At 56.9% G+C, this 25,496-nt stretch overlaps 1 protein-coding gene across 5 annotated transcripts in view; it reads right to left on the bottom strand.

Moving 5' to 3' along the window:
* The window catches only part of CARM1 (coactivator associated arginine methyltransferase 1), a 41,968-nt gene that overhangs the window by 6,564 nt on the left and 9,908 nt on the right, over nucleotides 1–25,496 (bottom strand). For 2 of the 5 annotated variants that reach the window (XM_018051082.1, XM_018051084.1), the window contains exons 1-8: nucleotides 19,605–19,845; nucleotides 9,861–9,986; nucleotides 7,862–7,968; nucleotides 6,848–6,952; nucleotides 4,183–4,293; nucleotides 2,924–3,101; nucleotides 1,009–1,099; nucleotides 748–829 (exon numbers count right to left, since the gene is read on the bottom strand). In XM_018051082.1, coding sequence (XP_017906571.1) covers nucleotides 748–829; nucleotides 1,009–1,099; nucleotides 2,924–3,101; nucleotides 4,183–4,293; nucleotides 6,848–6,952; nucleotides 7,862–7,968; nucleotides 9,861–9,986; nucleotides 19,605–19,830 — 1,026 coding nt within the window. In that variant the 5' untranslated portion in view covers nucleotides 19,831–19,845. Of the gene's footprint in view, nucleotides 1–747; nucleotides 830–1,008; nucleotides 1,100–2,923; nucleotides 3,102–4,182; nucleotides 4,294–6,847; nucleotides 6,953–7,861; nucleotides 7,969–9,860; nucleotides 9,987–16,590; nucleotides 17,233–19,604; nucleotides 19,846–25,496 lie in introns of those variants that run through there. The other 3 variants (XM_018051085.1, XM_018051083.1, XM_018051086.1) reach the window with 2 other exon arrangements.

Here is a 25,496-nt window from a genome sequence, read left to right as displayed (position 1 = left end):
CTGGAAAGGCAAATCAAAAAATCAGCAGAGACAGAGAAGACTTGACCAACATGATTAACAAATGTGACTGAATTGATATTAATGTAACAATGTACTCAACAAGTGATTTTCTCAAGGAAGTACACAGAGAACATAAACCAAGAGAGAACACACACATACTGGGCATAAAGCAACTCTGAACAAATTTCAAAGGAGGGAAATCATACAGTGTATGTTCTCTGAACACAGAAAAACTAAGACAGAACAACACGTTGATTACGCTACACTTTGAGAGGAAAAAAGATTGAAAAACTGTATATATTTGTATATGCACGTTTAGGTATCAGAGTTCTAAAAGATAGACAACAAGACTGTTTGCCTATAAGAAAGAGAACTGTGTGTTAGGGTACAGAAGTGGGAGGCTTTCCACTTTTGTACTTTTTTGATTTTTGAACCATGGGTCTATACATGACCCATGGTTCAAAAATCTTAATAATTAAAGTCAATTGAACAGAATCAGCTCATCAAGGATCAATGCATCTGATACCAAGTACTGCATGCTGTGAGCTAAGTACTCTACATGCCTTGCTGCTTTATTCCCAACATCCCCGTGTGAGAGCTCTCTGCAGGGGCAGAAACTCAGCTTCAGTGGTTTCCCTCGCGACGCACAGCTTGCACAGGCCTGACAAGAAAGCTTCCCTCCTGCCACCCCAGATGAGGGCCACGCCTAGCGCTAACTCCAGGAGTGCCCTGGATGCCCGCACTCACCACCACAGGCTGCCGGAAATACTCGTCCACTGCAGCACCTCGGAGGGCTGACAGGTCCACTCCGTGGAAGGATGGCTGGTACCTGCAGAAAGCGCCCGCCCCCCATGGCAAGGTCACCAGCAGCAGGAGACAGGCGGGCCAGACTGCCTTCTCTCCCAGCTGGCCCTCATCCAGCCCATCTTTTAGGTCCCATGAAGGATAAGGAATGAGAGCAAGGTGGGGCTGTCCCTGAGGAGGCAGGACCCTGAGGGGCACACTCACCAGAAGTTGGCCTTGGTGAACTGCTCCATGTAGAGCTGCTCGTCCGTGAAGGGTGCCAGGTGGACATCACCAATGGTGGGGAACATGTTTCCTGGGAGTAGGGGCAGGGAGGGGTGCTGGCATCAGGGTGGGACATCCAGCAGGGCCTGGCAGAGCCTCAGAGGGCCCCAGAACCCCAACTCTGGGCCTTCCCCGCTCCTCACTCACTCACTCACTCATTCAGCCTGCTCTGCCAGCAGCCACAGAGTACTTGACCTCCACCTCCTCACTGAACCTGGACAGCTGGCCAGAGGAGGAAGGCCGAGCCTTCCGAGGGCTGGGAGACAGGACGGCCCCTGCCAGGGCCTCCGGGGTTCTGCTCCATCAGCTGGACGGTGTCTCTGGGACCGGTGTGCAGTGGGGAAAACAAAGCCAAGTGCTCTGGACAGGGCGAGGGTGAGCCCCAGGCCACGCCATCACGGCCTCAGCAGAATCCCCTTGCACAGGCCTCTGCCAGGCAGGGTGGGCCACGTGCATGGCCTGAAACTGGGGGCCAGGGTGGGGCCTCCATCTGTTGACTCGAGGCACAGACGGGAGAGTCAGAGCCAGTGGGAGGAGAGTCAGGGCTCAGGCGCTCTTGCCTACTTCCGAGTCTGGGGCCTCCATCACCTGGCCTCCAGATGTGGGGCTCCCTCCCTCCTTTTGTCCGAGGAGGCACCAGGAATCTGCCTGCCTTCAGTTGCAGCCATGGGGTGGGGAAGGCGAGGTGCTCTCTGGTCCAGAGGCCACAAGCCAGGCCGCCTGCCTCTGGAGCATCATGGGCAAGTGCCCCCCTTGCCTGAATGTAGCTGAAGCGCAATTATGGGGGTTGGGGGGGAGTTCCCTTTAATGCCCTCAAAGAGCTCCCTGAGATGGAACCAAGCCGCACTAATGCAGGCTGAGGGGAGGGGGCTGGGCAAGCTGCCTGACCAGTGGGGTGGGGGTGTAGCTGCTCACAGAACCCCAGGAGGAGGAGACCATGCTCTGCTGGGGCCACCACTGCCCATCAACCCAACTCCACTCCCCCCAAACCCTCCTACCCCGGCCAGTGTGGCCCACCACCAGGGCCAAGCATGAGAAGAGCAGGTAGAGGACAAGCCTTGGGGCAGCCTGGCTGCCCATACACCTGCAGAGCAGGACAGAGCTGTGGGGAACAGCGGCCACCTCCCCCCTCCCCACAGCCCGGCTCCTGCCCCTACAGGGCCCGCAGGTGCACCAGCCTCCACGCTCTGCCCTGGCCACGGTCATCCTGCACCGCAAGCACACACACACAACCCCTCTCCCGCACAAAAACACGCAGATGGAGACACGTGCCAGAAGCGAGCAGAGAATGGACACAGCAGCAGATGTGCGTGGCCAAGTGCAGACCCGACCCCAGTGACACAGGGGTCAACAGGAACCCAGAGACCCCAGAGCACAGACGGGCTGGTACAGTGACACAGAGGTCACACAGCTGCGCCCCAGTGCCAAGAGCCCCAACCCACTCACACACACACACCACCCCCCACACCCCCCACTGCCTCCTGGCCCTGAGGAGCGAAGGGCTCTGTGAGGCCGAGGGCAAGTCTATAAGGCCAGGGACAAAGATGCCAGGGTGGCTCCTCAGGGAAGGTGCCAGCAGAAACCCACTCTGGCTCTGACCACAGCCCAGCTGGACACTGCCCCGAGGGCACGAGACGCCAAGGCAGCCCAACAAGTGGCCTCATTGGGGCCCAGTCAGCTGGGCGGGGTCAGGGTAGGGAGTGGGCGTGAAGGCCCCGATGCCCTTGGCACCCAGGCTGTCAGTGCAGGCCCGCGGGGCGCTGCAGCACACCTGCGCTGACCGAGTGACAGCCCGGTGCCCCCCGTAGGGGCCCTGGGGCCCCCGACCCGAGCAATGGCCCATGCCAGCACTCACCGCCAGGCCGCAGGTACTTCTTGGCGTGGAGGTAGCTCTCAAGCATGCGCTCGTTGAAGAGCATGTAGCCCATGGGCTCCGAAATGATGATGTCCACTTGCTCAGGCAGCGAGACCTCCTCCACCTTCCCAGGGATGACCACGATGCGGTCGGTGAGGTTGTTACTTTTCACCAAGACCTGAGGGTGGGCAGGCCACAGGGGTCACGGGGGTCCTCTTGGGGAGGGCCTCAGTCCACACTCGGCCAACAGATTCCCCGCCACCTCTATGGTAAGCATGCTGACTGTAGCTGTGAGCAGCCGTGGCCCATCAGGAGGTCACTGCGGCCCCACCCCTCTCGGGTCGGCCCTCCTGCAGCTTCCCAGTCCCTACTGTCACCTCAGGTACGAGGACAAGCAGGCCTGGCTAGGGCCACCAAATGTCAGCTTGGACACACCTTCCGACCCAGCGATCTCAGTGCTGGGAGGTGTGCACTACAGACGTAACCTCACCACAAGAGGGGACTCGGGTACAAAGCCTCGGGGGGGCACTGGTTTGTACTGTAGACTGAGAATCAGCCTCAGTGTCAACTACAGCCTACGCACAGCAGTCCAGGCAAAGGGATGCTTGGCAACCACTAGAGACAGTGATGAAGCTCTTCATACGACAGATAGAACCCAGATGCACCCTAAGGAGAGCAAAGCCAGAAGCCTGACGGTGGTGTGGATGTTCGTGTGGGAGGGGCGGGTGGAGAGCCCACGGGGGCTCGCAGGGCTTCTGTGTTCCCATCTCTCCCTCTGCCGGGAGGTCTAGATGGTTGGGAGCTGGAGGTGGGGGAGGGAGCCATCCCCACTGTTTGTCTTTGTAGTTTTTAGGTGTTAAACTCTGAATGAAGGCTTTGGTGCCAAGCAACATAAACCAGCAAAATGAACTCCTGCTGCCCATCTTTCAGGGGGACTCAGAGAGATGGGCGGCTTGCCAGGGGCCAGGATCCCACCCTGGTCTGTGTGACTGCACAGTCCTGCCCCGAAGACCTGAACTACCCCTGAACCTGGTGGGCAACCACTCATCACGGAAGAGAGAGTCTCTGAGGCCCAGAGAGCCCTGCCCCTGAAACCACTCAGTTTGGGGGACAAGAGACCCAAGTAGAGACCGACATCCCCAGGCTTCCCTGGATGCAGGGGTCAGGCCTCCCGGGTTCCCGACCCGGCTGGCTTCCCCAGGCTGAACAGGCCCAGAATGGGGGGACGAGGACAGGCTGGGGTCCCAGCGGGCACTGACCTCAGCGTGCTGGGCCATGGTGCTGGCCTCCACTGCGTAGATCTTTCTCGCTCCAGCCTGGGCCGCAAAAAACGACAGGATCCCAGAGCCGCAGCCAACATCAAGAACGATCTGGGGGAGGAGGGGGAGGTGAGGACAAGCTAGCAGTGAAAGGATGTGACAGTAAGGATGGGGGTGTCAGGGGCGCTTGCTCCCCGCAGGCCCACCCACCCACCCGCTGAGCCCGCCCCAGCCCCACAGCCTGCTGTGCCTCCGCATGGCCTGCTACCCCGAGCCTGCTCCCAGGGAGAGCCTGCGGTCTAGATCCAGAGGTGGCAGGAGGGGAGCTTCTGCTTCTGAGCACAGCGGGGATGTCAGAACCAGTACCCTCTCTGAGATCCAATTCAAGAAGACATGGCCTGGGCCATCTATGGGGCGTGTGGGAGTGAGGGCTCACTAGGTCAGGACACCTCTGAGCCCTGCAGGCAGCAGGACCACTTGGACACAGGGCCGACTGGCCTGGCCCACGCAGCAGGCAGAAAGTGGCAGCTCCTGACCCCAGGCCCTACAGGGTATCCCCACAACCTGAGAGGAAACCTGGGAACGGTTCCCATGTGGATGCCCTCTCCAGGGCTGCTGGGCCCCACAGCACAGGCTCTCGGAGTCCAGGCTACAGCATGGTGGGCCACCCCACATTCTGGATTCGTCTGACTGCCACCATGTTAGCAGAAAGCTGGGATAAACGGGTCTGCTGGTGAAGCGCAGGAGACCTGCTCTGGGCGTGGGGGTGGGCATAGGTTGAGTGCCTGATGGAGACATTGGTGCTGTCAGGAGGTGGGGGGTGGTGGACCGTGAGCGCCTCTCAGAGCTCTAGACGAACAACGCAATGGACCTGCGTGCTGGAGGAGCTGGAAGGGGCCTCACTGGAGGAACTTGCGCTTCCCGGGCCACGAGCGCTGCCCCAGTGTGGCCCATGCCAGCCGCCAGGGCACACAGATGGCTGCCATGTCGAGGACGCCTCCTCCCCAGGATGCGGGGGCTCAGGCCCTGGGCCAGGGGTGGGCAGGAGGTGGGGATGCTCAGTGACGGGAGGGGATTCTCAGCAATGGTGGGGGGGGGCATGACGTAGGCGCTGGACAAGGTGGATCCAGGTGAATCATGTGGAGAGAACCCCCTAGATGTGTGGAGAAAACCACAAACTTCCATGTGGCAAGGGAAAATAAAGTCCCTTTATTAAAAGAGGACTTTCCTGGTGGTCCAGTGGCTAAGAGTCCGTGTTCTTGATGCAGGGGGCCTGGTTCAATCCCTACTCAGGGAACTGGATCCCACATATTGCAACTAAGACATGGCACAGCCAAAAATAAATAAAAAAGAGGAAACAAACTCTAAGCCACAGGAAGAGAAAGGAATCAACTTTCCCCTCTGAATATATATAATCTGGTCTCTTTTTAATCATGAGCGTATAGTTGACTCTTGAACAACACGGGAATCTGGGACGCCAACACTCCTTCCCAGTAGAAAATCTGAGTATAACCATATAGTGGGCCCTCCGTGTCTACGGCTCCACATCTCTGGATTCAGCCAACTGAATCAGCATCGTGTAGCACGGTTGTTCATATCCATCAAAAACAGTCTGTGGGTAAGTGGACCAGTGCAGGCCAAGCCCGTGCTGTTCCAGGGTCAGCGGTACCAGTGAGTAACAGTAAACAGATTTTAAAAGGAACTAGGGAAGTGACTAGATTCCATTTCGTCCATGTAACTTAACAGCACGTGCCAAGACACATTAGGTGGGGGAAAAGTATTTTGTAGGAAGTAAATGTGGCATACAATCATATTTTGTGTGCGGTTTAGTTGCTAAGTCGTGTCTGACTCTTTCGACCCCATGGACTGTAGCCGGCCAGGCTCCTCTATCCATTCTCCAGGATTCTCCAGGCCAAGAATGCTGGAGTGGGTTGCCATTTCCTTCTCCGTATTATATATATATATATATATATATATATATATTAAAAGATCATAACCCAGGACAGGAAATGGGAGGGAGGTTCAAAAGGCAGGGGTTATATGTATACCTATGGCTGATTCATGTTGAGGTTTGACAGAAAACAAGAAATTTTGGAAAGCAATTATCCTTCAACAGAAAACATAAACTAAAAAGGAAAAAAAAAAAGAAAAAACTAAAAAAAAAAAAAAAAAGATTATAACCTGAGGGACCTCCCTGGTGGTCCAGTGGCTCCGACTCCGTGCCCCCAGTGCAGGGTGCACGGGTTCGATCCCTGGTCAGGGAACTAGATCCCACATGTGACAACCTAAAAAAAAAATAGTTCCCACACACTAAAACAAAAAGCCTGTGCGTCTCAAGTAAGACCTGGCCCAGTCAAATAAAGAACAAGATTATAACCCTAAAATACACATATATGCTGACACAGATATATGCAAGGGGAAAACATCTGGAAGAGGGCTTTATTGTTGGCAGTGGCTGTTTTAGAGGGAAATGACAGAGGCCTTTCGTGCCCATCTGATACACACCAGGATTCTACAAAAAGTAGATTTTGCTTCTACAGTTCGAGGGAAGAAAAGACAAAATCAATGAGCAGAGAAAAGAGGAGAGGCCACTGAGGCAGTGAGGCACGTGCGCAGCCTGAGGGCGGGGCGGGGGGTTGGGGGCAGGCATGGCCTGCCGGCTCACCTTGTCCTTGAAGTCTGTGTGGTTCTGCAGGATGGCGCGCTGGTAGGTCCCCGTCCGCACGTAGTCCTGCATCATGTTCTGCTGCTGGGACAGGTAGCCATAAAACTGGAACAGAGACAGGCCAATGGCACAGGGCACGCAGCCGGCAGACGGCCGAGGCCCCGGCTGACCCTGCGACAGAGGAAGGTCGGCTTCGGGCCGAGATCAACCTGGGGAGGCCGCATTCCTCTCCGCAGCCAGCTGCTCCAGGGGAGCGGGAAGCTGGAGACGGCTCCTGTTGCGGGGGGGCACCACCACCGTCACTGCGGCCAAAGGATGCAGCTGGATGGTGCCTGGGCCCCGGAAGCCACCCAGAACTCAGACACGCCACAGGCGGGGTTCTGCGATCGAGGGCCACCTGCCCCATCTCAGGGGACCCAAAGAAGCGGAGGAGCAGATCAAACAGGACCCTAGGGCTCAGAGCGCCAGGCAGGTGAGGTGCTGCGGGGTCTCTCTGTAAGACAACCAGGCGGTCGGGAGGCAGCGTGGCACCTGGGCCGGGGCAGCAGGCAGACCTGGCTTCCCATCTTGGCTCTGTTGCATAATAGCTGTGTGACTTGGAGCAAGTCACTTAACCTCTCTGAGCCTCAGTTTTCTCATCTGTAAAATGGGGACAACAATAGTACTTACCTCCTAGAGCTACCGGGAGGGTTTCAAGTGCTTCCGTACGCATCAAAGCGCTGGAGCCAGTGCCTGGCATGCCCTCCGTGCTCAGGACATGGTAACTGTGCTATCGTTACTCAAAAGGCCTGTGAACCTGAGCTTCATCTGCACTCAAATCCTTCCAACAACCCTTCTAGGCAGGCACTGGCATCTCTGTCTCACAGATGAGGAAACCGAGGCCCAAGCAAGCACAGGACACTCATCTAGGGTTACTCCTTGAGCAGGTGGCAGAGCCAGGACAGGAACCCAGATGCCACGCAGCCTCCAGGAACCACCAAGGGTGGCAGGCTGGCCCAAGCGCCATGTACCCACCTGGAAATACTGCACAGCAGAAGACTCCTCCGTGCGCTCGCTGAATACCGACCGCTCCAGGGTGTGGCCTCGGCAGGTCTTCAGGATGTTATAGAAGGAGCAGAAATCTGCAAGGGGGAAGCCAGGTCATGGCCACCCATTCAGGGGCAGGGGTGAGCACCTGACTTTTCTCCTTTGAGCATGAGTGATCTGAAAATCCCCACCCCCCGAAATGTTGAAATTTAAGGAAATGAAAAAGGACAGCCACATGGGCCACGTGGTGGCTGCCATGGGAGAAGACAGGTGTCAAGGGGGACTGTGCTGCTTGAGGCTGGTGAGAGTGGGCCCAGGCACAGATTTGCCAAAGGGCAGCTTGGCCAAAGCTTTTGAAGAGTAACCCGGGCATCAGATCTCTAGGATTTACCCCAGTAAAGAAGCACAGGTCCACCCACAGCACCTGGCAGTGTCTGTGGGTGGCAAATGGACACAGGGACACCACCCCAGTGTCCAGTCAGAGGGGACTGGAGGGACCCCAGGGGACACTGAGCAGTGTGTCAGAGGATCAGTCACCAGCAGTCGGCAGAACCAGATATTATGCAGAACCAGATATTATGCGAATAAACTGTGTTTATCAACATAAAATACCGACCACAAAATTTTATCAAGAAAAAGAAACAAAATCAAATCATGAAGACAGGTGGTACTGTGGGGGCTGGGGGTGAAGGAAGCGGGAGTGAGTGTTTCCTGGAGATGGAATTTTGGTTTAGGACGAAGAAAGAGTCCTGGCAATGGATGGGGGGAAGGGCGCACCACGGTGTGAACGTGCTGTAACAGCTCTGGAATCCAGACACTTGAACGTGGTTGCTGGTAAATTTTTTGTGTATTTTAACAAAGTGAACTAGAAGATGATATCTTTAAAATACACAGTGTGGGGAGATACAGAAAGTTCCGGAGCTGGACAGTGGTGACAGAAGGCACTCTGCTGCTGAAATGTATGCTCAGAAAGGGTTAACATGGTAAAATGGTTATGTATCCTTGACCACGATTTAGGAAACTGATGGGATGTAAGGACAAAAAATGAGAATGCAACTATCCACAGAAGAGAAAAAAGACAAGGGGGATTTATACCAAGAACATCTGCTGATAACCCTGGTGGTGTTTCTGTAACTTATTTTTTAAACAGTGAACTGGGATTGGTTTCATATAAAGAAGGAACTGGGGTGGAGCCTAAGAATGCTTCCGGTGGGAGGTGGGCAGTCACCTGGCTGCCTTCCCCCGACCTGGCCAGCTCCCACCTCTGAAGCCAGGCTACACGAAGCTAGGCGGTCCTGAGGGTCTGGGCTGGGGACGTCTCCCCACTCCATCAGAGGCACTAAGACAGGTAAGGGGGTTCTGGGATCACAGTGGGTGGCTGTGGGCAGAAGGCTTCCCCACCCTGGGTTCTCCCACCCCAGCCCCTGTGCTGACCATCAGGCTCACTGACTACAGCTCTGCAAGGGCCAAGCCCAGCCACTGGGCCTTCCAGGGGCCTCCAGCCTGGGGCCACCTCTCAGCACCATTCGCCTGGGGCTCCTCAAGTCCAGCAGCAACCTTGGGTGTCCCCCAGTGGGTCTGCCTGGACCCCTCCAGCAGCTCCTCTGCACTTGGACCTCTGGACCTCACCCCACCCTATCCACTGCTGCAGCTGGGCCCCCGACCCCCACCTGAGGGGCCCCTCCAAGAGGCCTGGGGGGTGGCCGGGAGGTCAGGATGGGCCTCCCAGAGGAGCAGACATAGGAGCCGAGCCCAGAAGGACCCAAAGGACCCGGCGAGGTCTGGGGCAGTGTCCAGGCAGTAAGAACATACTCTTACTGTGGACATATTTCTGTTGGGGAATACTTCTGATGTGGATGGGTCATTCGCTGGGTCAGATGAACCGGTTCTGATTCACCCCAGCTCCAGGTGCCCCCCAGCCACGCTGGGAGCCTAGGCCCCCAAGCTCTGGGCACCCCGTGAGCCGCGGGGCAGAAGGGACACGTACCGTTGGGTGTGGCGAACTGGAGGAGGACACTGTTGCAGCCCAGGGTGATGATGAATGACTGCTTGCCCACCCGGCTGCACTCCGTCTCCCGGGACACCGAGCACTTGAACACACACACGTCTTCATCTGCAAGGGGAGGGAGGCGGGCGTGGGCTGGCAGGTCCCAGGGCCACCCTTCCCACGTCCTCACGGTCCCCCAACCTCTCCCCTGTGTGCCCTGCCTGCCCGGCCCACACTGAGGATCAGGCAGCGGCAGTGGCCTATGAGCGTCCCTGGCGGGGACCTAGGATACACTCTGTCCAGCAGGAGAGGATAGTGGTTCACAGGGCGACCAGGGTTGAGGTGAGGGGAGGAGGTGCGTTGGAACCAAGGGGGCCCAGTGGGGCACGCACCTCTGCCGGGATGTTCCCTCCCGGGGCACCTCCTGGCACCAGACCCCATATCACCCTGAGGTGGGAAGACACAGGGGAGCAAAGGGCAATCTGGCAGGGTCAGAGGGTCCTGGGAACGCAGCAGTTGCCCCGAGTCCAGATGAGGGGGCTGGGCCTTCTTTTGCCAGCCCCTCTGCGTCTGTGGGGGCGTCTTTAGAGCCGAGCAGGGATGGGGGTCAAGAATCTCCATGGAGCCTCTGCTTCCTCCAGCTAAGCCCTTCTCCTCCTTGAATTTTTTTTTTTTTAGCACTGTGGGATCTTAGTTCTCCAACCAGGGATTGAACCTAGGGACGCAGCAGTGAAAGTGCCAAGTCCTAACCACTGGACCCCCCATCAGGGAAGTCCCTTTCTTGCACATACAGGGCGTGTGGCCACGGAAGCCGGACAGCCTGCATTCACGCCCCACCTACACCACTGAGGTGTCACCCGGGCAGATTTGAGTCCTCGGTTTTCTCATCTGTCAAGCAGAACTAATGGTGGGCAGGGGTCAGACCCAACACACAGACAGGAAGCCCTGCACCCCTGCACCGGCCACTATCGCTGTTACTGGCCATTCACTCAAAAAGCGTGGGGCGCCCCATCTCAGCCAAACAGTGAGGCACTGCGTCACCAGGAGACAAAGTGACCCGATGCTGTGGCCTGGATATGGGGCAGTGGGACAGAACCCTAGGCCCATCACCAGGGGACAACAGACAGTGCCAGCCCACAGGCAGTCTGCAAGACAACCTCCTGGGTCGCCTCAAAACAGCCAAAGATGAAAAGAAAGACAAAAACTGCTGGGAGCTGGAGTGAGGGCTTCCCTGGTGGCTCACTGGTGAAGAATCCACCTGCCAGCGCAGGAGCCACAGGAGACGTGGGTTTGATCCCTGGGTCGGGAAGATCCCCTGGAGAAGGGAATGACTCCCCACTCCGGTATTCCTGCTGGGACAGCCCCATGGACAGAGGAGCTTGGTGGGCTTACAGCGTGTGGGGTCGGACACAACTGAGCACACGTCTATCCTGGAGTGAAGGAGACTAAAGAGGTGTGGCCAGCAGACGCGGGTGTGGCCCTGAAACGCAGCCCCATGAACGCCTTTCAACAGTGATTGAGCTCTCCTGGGGAAACGTGTGGACTACGGGTGCCTTTTTATTGGTGGGAGCGGTGTAGGGGAGGCTGCACCACTCAGCATGTGGGATCCTAGCTCCCCAACTGGGGATCAAAGCCGCACCCCCCGCACTGGATGCCCAGAATCCCAATCACTGGCCCAGCAGGGGCGTCCCAGGTGCTGGAACTTTAAAAGATCTAGATGCGACACGGGCATTATTCTGTAAAGGAATGCCCCTTTTATCGAAAGATACATATGGAAATATAGTGAAGTTTCTTGTGATGTCTGCAGCTTGCTTTCAAGCGGCTCGTCAAATCCATAGCGACAACAACAAAATATATTTATAGAGAGAAGCATGAATACAACTATGGCAAAGTGCTCCCAGTCACCCCCATGACATCCAAAACAAGCTGGAGACCGAGTGGCGAGACCCACAGGCTCAGACTCCAAAACGCGTTACAAAGGTACAATAATCAAAACAGAACAGCGCTGGCAAGCGGAGAGGCAGGGACTGCTATGTCAGCACAACGCGACTCCAGATAAGCCCTCTGCTTCTAGTCATTTGATTCTTATCAAAGGTCCTGAGGACATTCAGGGGGTAGAATATAGTCTCTTCAACAAATGGTGCTGGGACAACTGGGTCTCCCTGTACAAGAGAATGAAGCTGGACCCCTACCTCACACCATATATTTAAAAACACCACCCAACTCAAAAGAATCGATGACCTAAACGGACGTAAGAGTAGAAACTGTGAAACTCCCCAGGAGAAGACAGGGGTCAAGCTCTGAGACCTGGGATTTTGCAATGGATTCCTCAAGATGACGCCAAAAGCAAAGAGTTTCAAAAGGAAAACTACATACATGGGACTTCATCAAAATTATAAACTTCTGGAAGAATTCCCTGGCAGTACAGAGGTTAAGACCTTATGCTTTCACTGCCATGAGTCCAGGTCAGGGAACTAAGATCCCACAAGCCATGTGCTGTGGCCCAAAAAAGAATTAATAACACACACACATATAAGCTTTTTGCATCAAAGGACAGTATCAAAAAAGTGAAAAAACAGCCTACAGAATGGGAGAGGATATTTACAAATCATATATCTTATAAGAATCTATTGTCCAGAATATATAAAGAACTCAACAACTAAAAGATAACCCAATTCAAAAAACAGACGGAAGACTTGAAGAAATGCTTCCCCCAAGATACACAAATGACCAGCATGGGAAAGGCTGCACAGCATTACCCACTAGGCACCTGCAACTCAAGCCATAGTCAGAGGCTGCTGCTCACCCAGCAGGAGGGCTACAACTTTAAACAAAACATGGGAAATAACACATGCTGGTGAGAAATTGAAACTCTCAGACCCTGCTGGTGGGAACTCAGAATGGGACAGCCGCACAGAATTACCATTTGACTCAGCAATCCCACTCCTAGGTATATACCCCAAAGAACTGAAAGCTGCTGATATTCAAACGAATACTTGTATGCAAATATTCAAAGTGTCACTATTCAAAACAGCTCAGATGTCCATCCACTGATGACTGGATAAAGAAAATGCGGTCCATCTGCAGAACAGAATATTACTCAGCCATAGAAAGAAATGAAGTCCTGACACCTGCTACCCCGAGGATGAGCTTCAGAAACATGATGCCGAGAGGCCAGACACAAAAGGTCACAGGTGTATGATCCCATTTATCTGGAACACCCAGAATTAGCAAATGCAGAGACCGAAGGCAAACTGGTGGCCACCAGGGGCTGAGGGTGGGAGAATGGGGAAAACTGCCTAATGGAAACAAGGTTTTCTTTTTGGACTGATGAAAATATTTTGGAAATAGAGGTGGTGGTTACCGGATACTGCGAGTACACTAAAAGCCACTGAATTGTTTGTTGTTATGTGAATTTTATCTCAATAGAAAAAAACAAAATGTTCCCAATGCATGAGTCTGGATATGAAGGCCCGACAGGTGTTTGTTAGGCCCCCTGCTCACCCCTGGTTTGCTCTGAGCCCTAAGCCTGGTCCACAGCCTGGAGGAGGCTCCTGAGGCCACAACCTGGGTTTCCACCAGACCACCTCACACCTCAGGAGCCAGGTGCCACCTCCTGGGGGTGAGAAAGGGGAGCAGGGCATGGGTAGCCTCCTGACAGCAGGCAGGAGAGAAGAGAGGACTTGGGGGGGCAGCCCCAGGGTCACGGCCAGGCCGCACCCACAGGGGGCCCAAAACAAGGTACTCCGGAGTCCAACTGTGAATGGGTCTCAGGAACGGACCTAAAACCTTGATGCAGTACCCATGCCCGCTCCTGGGTCAGAAAATAAAGCCAACCTGTCAGCTACTCCCACATGGCGGCAAACAGACCAGGGAAGGCCTGTCTCCCTTTTTGCCAGACCAGAACAGCCTGGCAACCCAAGCAGCTGCCCGGCGGCCTGGCGCCAGGCAGGCAACCACAAGGACCTATTGGCCAAGGGAAGCTTGGCTTCATCCAGAGGCCCGGGACAGGGAAGCCAGGGCCAAGGACAGCTTGAGTGGTCTCATCATGGGTGGGCCCCCCAAAGCCCACGGGACCAGCATTTTGTATACATCATAGCTATATAACCAGAGGTCAGTCCCTGGTATGCAGGGGATGGTCAGAAAATATCTGAAAAACCAAAAGGAAAAAAAAAAAAAGCTGAATCAAGTTCCTCTCTTTTTTAAAAGCCTCAGGAGAAGTCAGAGCTCTTGGACCGGCAGTCAAGGATCTCCCCTCCCAGCCCCTTCCCAAGGCCACACTAGCGCCCCAGTTTCCACAGTGGGCAGGGCTCCGACCTTTGCACTTACTTCTCCTCTCCCCACCTCCCTGGAAGAGGCGCTCAGGACAATGGACAGAGCTGGCCGCACTGGGCCGATGGCTCCCCTCTCCACGCACCTCCCTGAGGCTGGGGCTCAGGCACAGCCTGCCTCCTGGCTCCCCAGGGGGAGGGGTTCCCAGGAGAGGGCTTCTTCCCCCAGGAAAGGGGCCTGGAGCCCACAGGGTCTGGACCCAGCTGCGGGTGAGCCATGGAAGAGGCAGAACTGGTCTCTGGGCTCTGCTTCCAGAAACCAACCTAGAACACACCACCTTCATCACCTTGGAGGGCATGGAGCAGAGAGGAGGGCTGGCAGGCTGCCCTGTCAATCTACCTGCGGGGAGGACTACAAAGGGGGCTTCGGGCTGGGAGGGTGTGCAGGGTACCCTCCCAGCCAAGTTGAGCAGGGCCTGTGTCCCTCCTCCCTGCAGTGATGGGACCGCCGGGCTGAGAAATGAAGGCTCCAAGGAAGCTCACCAAGACGGGCTCTCAACAGGGAAACGAGCTCAGATCAAGGAGTATTAGTCAGGCCACAGCCACCGCAAGCATGCCTGCCCTGCTCCTAGGCCTGGCCTGACACCCTGGGCTGGCCTCCCACCCACCACACTGTGAAGTCTGTTCCGTTGAGGCTCTGGGGCCAGGGGTCGAGGGGCCAGAATCACCAGGGACAACTCTACAGGGAATGCAGTGCTCTGGGGGTGTGGTGGGGGACCTGGAAAAACACCCTACCAGTCTTGCTCCCGGGCGGCAAGGCCCCCGAGCATCCAAGTCACAGAGGCCGAGTTTCCGCAAGCTGCTAGGGCCAGCACCCACGCACCCTGCTGAGGTGAGATGGGGCTAACATATCAGACAACTTCCCAGGTGCCAGGCTCTGCTCCTGTACTTTTCATGGACTCCACAAAACCCCCACATCTCCTGTTACCGCCCCAAAGGCTCAGAGGAGAAAAGGGGCTCGTTCAGACAGGTTAGGTTTCTTGCTCAAGGTCACACAGCGAGTGGCCGAGCCTACTGGCTCCAGGGTCTGTGCTCCTAGTGGTGTGCGCAGCACCTCTCTGAGCTTCCTTGAGCCAGCACTAGGGAGTTGTGGCCACAACTTTATCTGTAAAGGACCCAACATTTTTCCGGCCATTTAATCTCTGCTGCTGTAACTCAGGGGCTTCCCTGATGGCTCAGTAGGTAAAGAATCTGCCTGTAATGCAGGAGACACAGGTTGAATTCCTGGGTCAGGAAGATCCCCTGGAGGGGAAATGGCAACCCACTTGTGTTCTTGCCTGAAAAAACCCACAGAGGAGCCTGGCAAGTTGCAGTCCAAAGTGTCACAGTCGGACCTGACTGAGCAACTGAGCACACACACACGCACCTACAGCGACTCAACTCCACCGCAGACACCGTGTAAAGGAGCAAAGGGGCGTGGCTACGTGCCAATACGACTGTATTACAAAGCTGACAGTGGAGCGCAAGGAGACACGCCCCCATCCCTCAGGGGGTGAGGAGAGCGGGCGGCCAGCGACGGGGATCCCCAGGTGAGGGGGACTGAGGCCAGGGACGCAGGGGTATTGTGGGAGGCTAGAGGCGGCACCTGGCTCAGCCAGGGAGAGAGACTGGAACAAATTCTTCCGCGAGAGGAAACGGCATGTGGGAAAACAGAGGAAAGGGAGCTATGATATGCTGATTAACAATAAACATGTATTTAGTCGTCTTTCCTGCCACTGAGCTCCTAAAACTTGCAATTTCTCAAGTGATTAAGGGCAATAAACGTGCGCGTTCCTGGTGGCTCAGTGGTGACGAACCTGCCTGCCAATGCAGGAGACACAGGTTCAATTCCTGGGCCAGGAAAACTCCACTTGCCGCAGAGCAGCTAAACCCGTGCGCCACAACTACCGAGCCTGTGCCCCAGAGCCCAGAAGCCCATGCGCCCTAGGGCCTGCGTTCTGCAACAAGAGACGCCACTGCGAGGAAGCAGCCCGTGCACCACAGCTAACGGGAGAGGAGCCCCCACTTGCTGCAACACAGCAACAAAGACCCAGCACAGCCACAGACAAATAGACAAAAATTATTTTTTACAAGAAGTTTAAACAAATAAAAGAGCAATAAAGGTGTCTTCTGTGATTCATGTGACGCCCCTTTCAAGCACCCTGGGGTATATGACTTTAGAAAGCCATGTCGGGACCAGCTTAGCAATTAGACAGTTGGAACTTTCAGTCCGCCCTCCTCAGCCTCCAAAGGCCAATGGTTATTTCAGTCGTGCCTATACAATGAAGCCTCCATAAAACCCCAAAAGGACAAGGTACAGGAGAGCTTCTGGGCTGGCAAGCATGTGGCATGCCAGGAGGCTGGCGCCCACCCCCAGAGGGCGCGGCAGGCCTGCCCCCTGCCCCTGCCCCCCGCCTCACCCTGCTTGGCTCTTCCATCTGGCGGGCCTGAGCTGTATCCTTTCATGTCAACCAGTCGTCTAGTAAGCGCAGTCTCTTCCTGACTTGCTGCAGCAAGTTAATCGAACTTGAGGACAAGATCCTAGAAACCTCCGATTTACAGAGCAAGTTGATTGCTGAGGTTGCGCCTGGCGTCTCCAGTGGGGTGTGCACAGTCCGGTGGCACTGAGCCCTCAACCTGTGTGATCTGACCACTTCCAGGGAGACAGGGTCAGAATGGAGCTGAACTGCAGGAGGCCCAGCTGGTGTCAGAGAACTGCTTGGCGGTGATTGCAAGTGCTGAGTGAGCACTGAGTGCAGGGACACACACGAGCATGGCGTTCTCCCTCGCAGGGGCCCAGCAGGGAGAATGGGAGGCGACTGGGAATCCTGGCTACAGCCCAGGGAGCTTGCAGGGGTTCCCAGGCAAGACGAGGGATTTACGGGGAGGCTATGGAGGAGCTGCGAGAGGCCCCGGTGAACCCTGGTGAACCCACAGCCCTGGGCACCACCCAAAGGGACCCCGTGCCGGGGGAGGCCAGGGCTGGCTGCCGGCCAGGCAGAAGACGAGACTGGGAAGCAAGCAGCTCTCGGGGCCAAGCTGCCTGCTCCCCGCCCAGCATAGCACCACCCTGAGGCCCCTTCTTGTTGGCTCCTTGGACAGCACCATGGAACCTGGAGCAGCCGAACAGGGCGCGGACACTGAGGCACAGGGGCTCCCTTGCCCCAGGCCTGAAGGAAACACCCTACTCCCCCACCCTCACTCCTGGGCCTAATCTGGGGCCTGGCACTCAGAAGACAGGCCTCAAAGAAGCTGGTGGCCTCAAGGACACTGACCAGATGACCCGGGGACGTGCTGAGCCTCCAGGCATGTCTCAGTCACAGTGTCCAATGCAGCCGGCTTGCTGTGGTCTCTCTCGCCCACACTCCTCCGTAGTTCCCCAGAACCTTCTGGAACAAAGTCAAACTCCTTATGGGGCTTGCCAGGCCCTGCTAACATGGACAGCTTGGCACACCCCTCCATCTCCCCACAGGGCCATGCTGATCTTACCACCTCCCAGACCACGGGCAGAAGGCCTTCTCCCCAGCCTTCGTGGCCCCTTGACTCTTCCCAGGCACCCTGCCTCTCTTTCCCTGAGTCCCTGTCACCTCTTCCAGGGGACCAGGAAGGTTCTCCAGCACTTCCTGGACAAGCTGAACCCAGGGCTCTGCATGTGGCTGGCCAAGCACCCCGCCCAGCATCTGAGGACGCTGACCTGCATGGCCACCCCCGGACCTGGGGTCAAGGAGGCCCGGCCACTTTCCTACGTGCAGGAGGCAGCCAGAATGGGGGGTCCGGCTGCCCAGGGCGCTGGGCACTGGGCAGCCCTCTGGTAACCCCTGTCCTTGTCCTTCTTCCCCTCTGCTCTGGAACAAGCAGGGGGGCCTTGAGCCCTTCATGCTGGACAGACTTGTGTCAGAGGGGCCCAGCAGAATGGGAATAAATGCCGGGAGCCAAGCTCTCTCCTCCCACAGAACCGTCTGTCCTGGTGTGAGAATGAGGGGCGCTCTCTGCCTCCTGGGGAACAGAAAAGCGAGACGGAAAAGCAGCTGCCAGCTGGTGGAAGGGAGCAACCCACACACAAAAGGGCCACATTTCAAGTCCCTGCCTCTCTAGCGGGAAAACTATTACAGCCACAAGCGAGGAATAATTAAAGCTATTTATCTTGGCAGACTTGGGAGAGGGGGGAGATGCCTGTCCGAATGTGAGGTCTTTTATGAAATCGCCTCCTACTGCCAAATAAAACACAGGCTTTCACCTTCCAGAGGAAAAACACTGCACAGGAGAGAGGCGAGTCGGGTGAAGAGGAGGACAAGGCAAGCTATCAGTGCTCTCCGAGGCCCACCCAGCGGCCTCCCACTCTGCTCAGGGCCATCGGCTGGCTCACTGGGCAGCTTAGCCTGTAGCCTGCTCAGTGCCAAGTGTGGGCACGAGGGCACAGCAGTGAACAACCCGGCCAGGCCCTGCCTTCCTGCGCTCGTGGGCACCACAGGGCGGCAGGCGGCACCAGGGAGAAGGCAGGGTAAGAGGGGCTGGAGGGAACTCGGAGGGCTGATACCCACAATGCCCCATGCAGTACAGATCATGGGCTGCCTCGGGGCAGCGGCAACATCCAAGCCAAGCCAGACCGCATGGGGGTGCAGGGCTCGTCCTCCAAGAGCCTCCCATCTCCCACAGGCACCAGGCCCCTCTGCCCCACCTCCCCAGTGGGGCCAAGGCCAAGAGGACAGTGGTTTAAATGGGGGCATCGAGGGACTTCCCTGGTGGTCCAATGGCTAAGACAGCAGCTCCCGGTGCAGGGGACCAGGGTTCAATCCCTGGTCAGGGCACTAGATCCCTGAAACTAAGAATGCACATCCCACAGTGAAGACAGAAGATTCCACATGCCGCAACTAAGACCCCAGGGAGCCAAATAAATAAATGGACATTCAAGAAGATCTAAGTTCAGGGCCTAACGGGCCGCCCTCTAGACATGACCTCGGGCCTCATTTCCTCATCTGTCCATTGGGGATCATGGCACAGCCCATGGGGAAGGCCTGGCAGACAGCCCCACCACCTGCCTTCACCCTCAACCTCAGGAGCCCCATCTGTGCAACGGGGGTGCAATGGGGATAAAGTCAAGATAAAACCCTTCCTAGGACTTCCCTGATGGTACAGTGGATGGGAACTGGCCTGCCAATGCAGGAGACACGGGTTCGATCCCTGGTCTGGGAAGATCCAACCTGCGGCAGAGCAGCTAAGCTCACGCACCACAACTACCGAGTCCATGCTCAGGAGCCCATGAGCTGCAAATACTAAAGCCCGTGCGCCCAGAGCCTGTGCGCCACAACAAGAGAAGCCACCACGCGGAGAAGCCTCACTCGCCACAACTAGAGAAAACCCACACACAGCAACGAGGACCTAGAGCAACCAAAAACAAACAAATTAATTTTTTAAAAATTAATTAAAAAAAAACCTTCTCTGCTGTGAGAATTCCCCGAGATAACAGGGCAGGGCAGTGTGAGTGCACTAAGCACCTCGCGATCAGGAGCCACCATGGTTCTGGGAATCCGAGCCCGGCCTGGCCTCCCTCTCTGGCTGTAACCTAAGCTGGCTGCTCCAGTGCTGTCCTCGGAGACGCTCGGAGCAGCTGCTGCCACACTGCCCAGCCCCAGGGTATTTGAGGAGCGTGAGGTCACCATGGGCTCCTGGGCCTGACCTTGGCCTGGGTGAATCCCAGCCCCTCCCCGCAGGGACCCAGAGCCCCCAGCAGCCCAGGGCAGCCCCTGTCTGAGCGTCTCTTCCCAGCACAGAAGACCAAAGACATAACCTACAAGCTCCCTTGTAGGACCTTACCCTACAGCTCCACTTCTAAATGTCTGTGAAGAAGCACTTCAATACAGGACTGTTCAAAACAGCAGAAAACCGACGCACCTACAGAACGAGTGAAGCAAAGGAGGGCCCAGAAAAGACACAGATTTCAATCCGTAGATGGTGCCATGTTAAGATGACCAAGCCACACTGTCAGGGATACGCGGTGTAAAATACACGCGCCATGGGTGTAAAAACGAGCAGGGCGAGCTGGCACGGGGAAGGCCTGTCTAGAAAGAAACACCATGAAATGACTTCAGGGGCTGCCTCTGGAAGAGAGGTGTACTTTTCAACAGGCACCCCCCTCTCATGGTTTAAACGTGGACAACCTTGAGCTGGTGTGTTCCTGGGGAGATGTGAGCCTGAAAGCCCGTGTGTGCCTGAAAGCCCGCGGGGGTAGGTCAGGACAGGAGATGAGCAGCGGCCAGGATGGGGAGGGAGGAAGACACCAGCTTTTCATGTTACACTCTCCTGAGCAGTTTGAATTTCCACCATGTTCCGGAAAGATAAGCACACAAAGGGAATAGTGACGGGGGGGAGGGGAGGGGAAACAGGCCTTGAGACACACAGACACACACACACAGCCCTGCCGCAGCCTCAGGTCCTGTGACCCCAGTGTCCCACTAGGGCTAAAGGGTAGAGGAGGCTTCTCAGCTGGTGACTGCCTCTCCTAGCCTGGGCCAGCACGCGGCTCTCCCCACCCCTGAGAGGGTGTGACGGAGGAGGGGCAAAGGGCTTGGCCAGGCCAGGGTGCGGGAGGCTTCCTGAGACCTGGAAGCCCAGGGCAAGTCCCTCTCCAGCTGCTGAGAAGGCCAAATAGCGGTGCAAATCCCAGAACTCCAGACCCACGTTCGAACCACCTGGACCCCACCCTCCAGCCCTCCAAGCTTTCAGGTCTTGAAAAATAAACCATCGATCAGCACTGTCACAAGGACTAACAGCCTGCGCCCAGCCCAGGACCAGCGCACACAGCAGGTGTTCTGAGCACACAACATCCATCCGGGGGCCCCACATCCCCAAGGCCCTCTGACCAGAGGCGAAGATGGGAGAGAAGGACTCTCAGAGAGAATCTTGGACACAGGGCCACTCTGGGCCCAGAGGCCACTAAATCAACCCTACCGGGTACCCAGACCAGGCTCTGTGCAGGCCACTCCGACCTGAAGCAGCCACCGGCTGAGGCTGAGAGGTGCCGGCTTCACGCTGTGCTTGGGAAGGTCTTGACTTTAGGTGTGGGACCTTCAGCCACATCAAAGGGGCCCCGAAGGCTGACCACCAGTTGGCTGACCACGAGGTTATCTCGCTGGGAGGAGACAAGATAGGGGCCCTGGGCTCTACAGGCAACATTTGTTTCTCTCTCCAGGTGGGGGTGGGCAGTTCCTGGTGTCTGCTATATTAGCCTTCATCCCTGTGACAATATTTCACAATAACAATAGCCGGCCACCACTGCTGGCCCACCCCTTGCCACCCGCCTTCCCCTCGCCACCATGGGGCTGACAACATGCTGAAGAAGAGGCACCACACTAGAGTCCCCCAAACCTCCTAAGCCAGCGCTGGCTTCTGGGCTTCAGCAGGGACCCCGTTCAAAGGGTGGTTCATGGGAGCTGGGGGTGGGGTGGCGGATGGTATTTGCCTTTAAGGACTGGAGGCTTGTGGTCCTGTAGGTCTGGTCTGGAGGGACCCCAAAAATGACTCTAACTGCGGGGTGTGTGGAAGGGCAACTCCAAGAGAAGCACCAGACAAAGAAAGGGCTTGGCTTTTCTGAAAAGACTACTCTGGGCTCCAACTGGGCGGGAGCCATTACATGCAAATATCTCCCCATCCATGCTAATCAGCCGGCAGCCCGGGGCTTTGTGAGCTACAAAAGGAACAGCAGCTGTGCACAGTTCCTTGGCCCCTGAAAGCAGGGGAGCTTAGAATCAGGGGTGGGGGAGGCAACAGACCCACCAGCCCCCGCCCCTCACTCCAGGGGCTGTGCTGTCGCCTCTAGCGCCGAGCCTTTCTTCTTTGGCCGGGACTTTGAAGCAGTTGCTGTACATGGTGCCAGGCAGACACCTAATATAAGTCAGGGCCTCAGCTAATGCTCCCAACCACCACCTTCCTCACTGAGCTCAACTTCGAGGGGAAACTGAGGCCCAGAGAACTGACAGGCTTGAAGCGGCCCAGCCTGGGGACCTGGCTGCTCATGAAAGACAGCTGAACCCCATCCCAGTCTCTGGGGGGCGAGTCAGGCCTAGGAGGCTGTGGGGACCATGCTCAGGGTCCAGGGAAGCACGTGGGCCCTGGGCCTCGCAGAGCCAGGCCCGGATCCTCCAGAGTCCCCACTACAGGCTCGCAACAGAGCCAGACTCCAAGGGCTGAGAGGGGTCATGAAGGTGTCTACCACCTGTGACCGCAGGAACTGGGCAGGCAGTGCCTCATGAGGACTGAGGCACATAGGGGAAGCCTGTAAAGGGCAGCAGGGGGACCCACCCTCAGAGCGGCTGGGACACCCCACACGCTGGTTCCCACAGCTGCCGGCGACCGTGTGCTCAGCACAGGAAGCCAAGCCAGTCCGTGTCTGGGGAATGCTAACATGTTCCTCCTCCAGCCAGCTGAGGGACCTCAGCCCTCAGCCCAGGGTGACTCCAGGGAGGCCAAACCGGAAGAGGCTGGAGGACAGGGCAGCGAGCCTTGGTGGAGGAGTGATGCAGGAAAGCAGCTCGGGGGCTGAGGCCCACTCGCAGTCCTGGTGGAGGGCTCATCGGCAAAGAAAACATTTCGACCACTGGCCCAGAGGTGACACAGGATGTCCTGGGGCCACGTGGCTGCCAGAAGGGCCTCTGCCAGGCCCCCGGCACTCCAGGAGCCCCTCTGGCCCTGCCTCTGGGCTCGGAGAACCGGATGTGTGAGTCCGGAGGGAGGGCCCCTTCCTGCCAGCCCGCCAGCAGCTGCCTCGCCAGATGTGACTCCAGATGTGCCCAGGCCGGTGGGGACAGAGCCTGCCCGACCCGCGACGGAGTCGGCAACGAGACAGGAATGAGGAAAGACTGGCTTTGGGCTCCAGAAGAATCCACCACCACTTCCCTGACACACACCCCAAGGGCCAGGTCTGCCTCTCCTCTAGGGCACGGACTTTCACCAGCGCCCCCGGGGAGACGTCAGGGCCAAAGCCAGGTTGGCACCCAACACCCAGCCACCACCAAGTGCCTCAGTTTCCCCTCTTAGGAAGGGGGTGGCTCCCCATGGGGCTGTTCTGACGGCCAGGCGAGTCAATGAACGTAAAAAGCCTGGCACAGCACCCACCAGCTGCTCAGCCCACAACAGCCGTGGTAGGGCCTCAAAGTGGCGATAAGCAGGGCACTGGGGTGGGGGTGGAGGGGCATCGAGGCCAGGCAACCAGCCAGCATCTCCAACCCAAGACTCACGCAACACTACGGATGCCAACCTCCAGTCACACATTTGGTGTGGACCAGACAGGCTGAGCAGAGGGGGCCTCTGGGACACATGACAGAAGGCTGGAAGCCCCAGCCTGCCTTCGCCCTCCCCTCCAGCTCAGGGAAGAATGTGGCTAGCTCTCTGGAATGCCCCTTTGGGATCTGCAAGAGGCCCCCCAATCTGCCTTTGATCATTTATTCACGTGCCCCTTGTGGGGGGGATGATTGGAGCATTCCTTTTTCATTAGAGCTCAGATCTGCCGGGGTCCCTGCGGCTGGACTCTCACCAGCTCCACTCTCACCAGCTCCTGTGTTGTCAGGCAGGTTTCTATACACAAAACCGTTACGTGAGTATCACATGCAGCCAAGACGAACGCCAGCCACGGGAACACAATTAGCGGGGGAGCAAATCCGCCCAACAGCCTTAAAGAAAACAGCTCAGACCCGCTCTCACCAAAGCTGTGGGTGATGAGTCAACCGAAAGAGACAGACAAAAAGAGGGAGTGAAAGAGTTTCTCCCCTTATTCTGTGAGGAGAGGGGGAGGGGAGGAGACAGAGTACCCCCAGACACACACACCCGTCAGGACCAGTTTTCAAGAATACCCTGCCAACCAAACCAAACCCACCCAGAGGCTGCAGGCCAAGTTCTAGGTCTGACTTTGGGTGGCAGTTACTGGGGTGCATACCACATCAAGTGCACCTTAGGCCCGGGCATCTGTGCGTGTTGATTAAACAATTAAAACCAGTGATCTAAAGCACAACCCCTACAGGAGACGCCTGAGGGCCACAGGGGCTCCATATCTAACTCCTGCAGGCCTGGGTGAAGCCTGGCCTCAATTTCCTTCATTAATTGGCTTTCAGAGAACAAAAGAGGTGGGTGTGGGGGAAGTCAGGGACTCAGGCATCTTAAACCAAAAGGTGCCAGGGCTTCTCGGAACAGACACAAAGGGTGCCAGCAGCCCCGCCCTGCTGTGTTCCTGGGACCCTGAATCCTGACGCTTTCCCAGCAAGTCCTGGAAGTGAGCAGACAGGAGGGTGAACACACGCAGCGAGCCATGTGGGACCAGGAAGGGCTGGGGCAGGATCTCCAAGGCCTTCCCAGCTGCCCCATACCCATCTAGGGGTTTCATGGTCATCTCCACCTGGGACACGTCTCTTCCAGACCACACGGCAGGTTCAGGAGACAGTGACCTCTTACATCATGCTCTTCACCTGCGGTATATGTGGGGCGAATCTGTGTGTGCACGTGCTCAGCCGCTCAGTCGTGTCTGACTCTTGGCAACCCCATGGACTGTAGCCCACCAGCCCCCAAAACCACTCTGCACTCTAGGAGGGAACAACTGAGAAGGAGGGCCACTTGCCTGGGGTTATGAGGTCAAGTCAGATGAGACTCTGCGGCCTGTGCTAAAATCATGACCTCCAGATGCCTCTGACCAGTGAGGGCTGCTCCAGACCAGGAGGGGGAAGGGTGAGCATTCCAGCCCAGGAATGCAAAGCAGGCCTGTCCCTTGGCCGGGCCGACCAGGAGAGCAGGACTGGCCCAGAGATACAGACCCCAGCTGCCCCAGAGCCGGCCCCACCGCAGTCGAGTCCATGGCTCCTGCGCCCAGATCCCCTCCCTCCCACCTCACTCTGTCAGGCTGGCGGCCTCCTGCCCTCTTCTCTTCAGGTTGGTTCCGGGCCACGCTCCGGGTCCTCCCCAAGCAGGGAAGAACGGTTCCTCATCCGCCTTCTCTCTGCTCCCTAAGACCACAATTGAGTTGGGGGCAGGGGTGGCGTCTGATGTGTACAGGGCCTGCAGTCCGGGCACAGGTGACCACCCACCACCAGCCAAACCCCTCAGTGAAACCCCCCTCACCGACAAGGAAGCTGAGATCCGGGAGGCTGAGTCACTCACCCAGGATCGCTCTGCTAGGAAAGGATGGGGGAAGGAACTAAGGGATGAGGGAGGGCTTGAACGCAGACACCACCTCGAGTGTCACTTCCCTTCCCAACACTCTGGGGATAAAGGACAAGCCCCTTGCTGGGACCCACCCCTCCCCATACTCACCCTGCTCCAGCCACACTGGCCATGGGCTGCTCTT

This window comes from Capra hircus, chromosome 7, assembly GCF_001704415.2.
Source record: "Capra hircus breed San Clemente chromosome 7, ASM170441v1, whole genome shotgun sequence".
NCBI classification, from domain to species: Eukaryota; Metazoa; Chordata; class Mammalia; order Artiodactyla; family Bovidae; genus Capra; species Capra hircus.
This window is presented reverse-complemented; position numbering and strand designations above follow the sequence as displayed.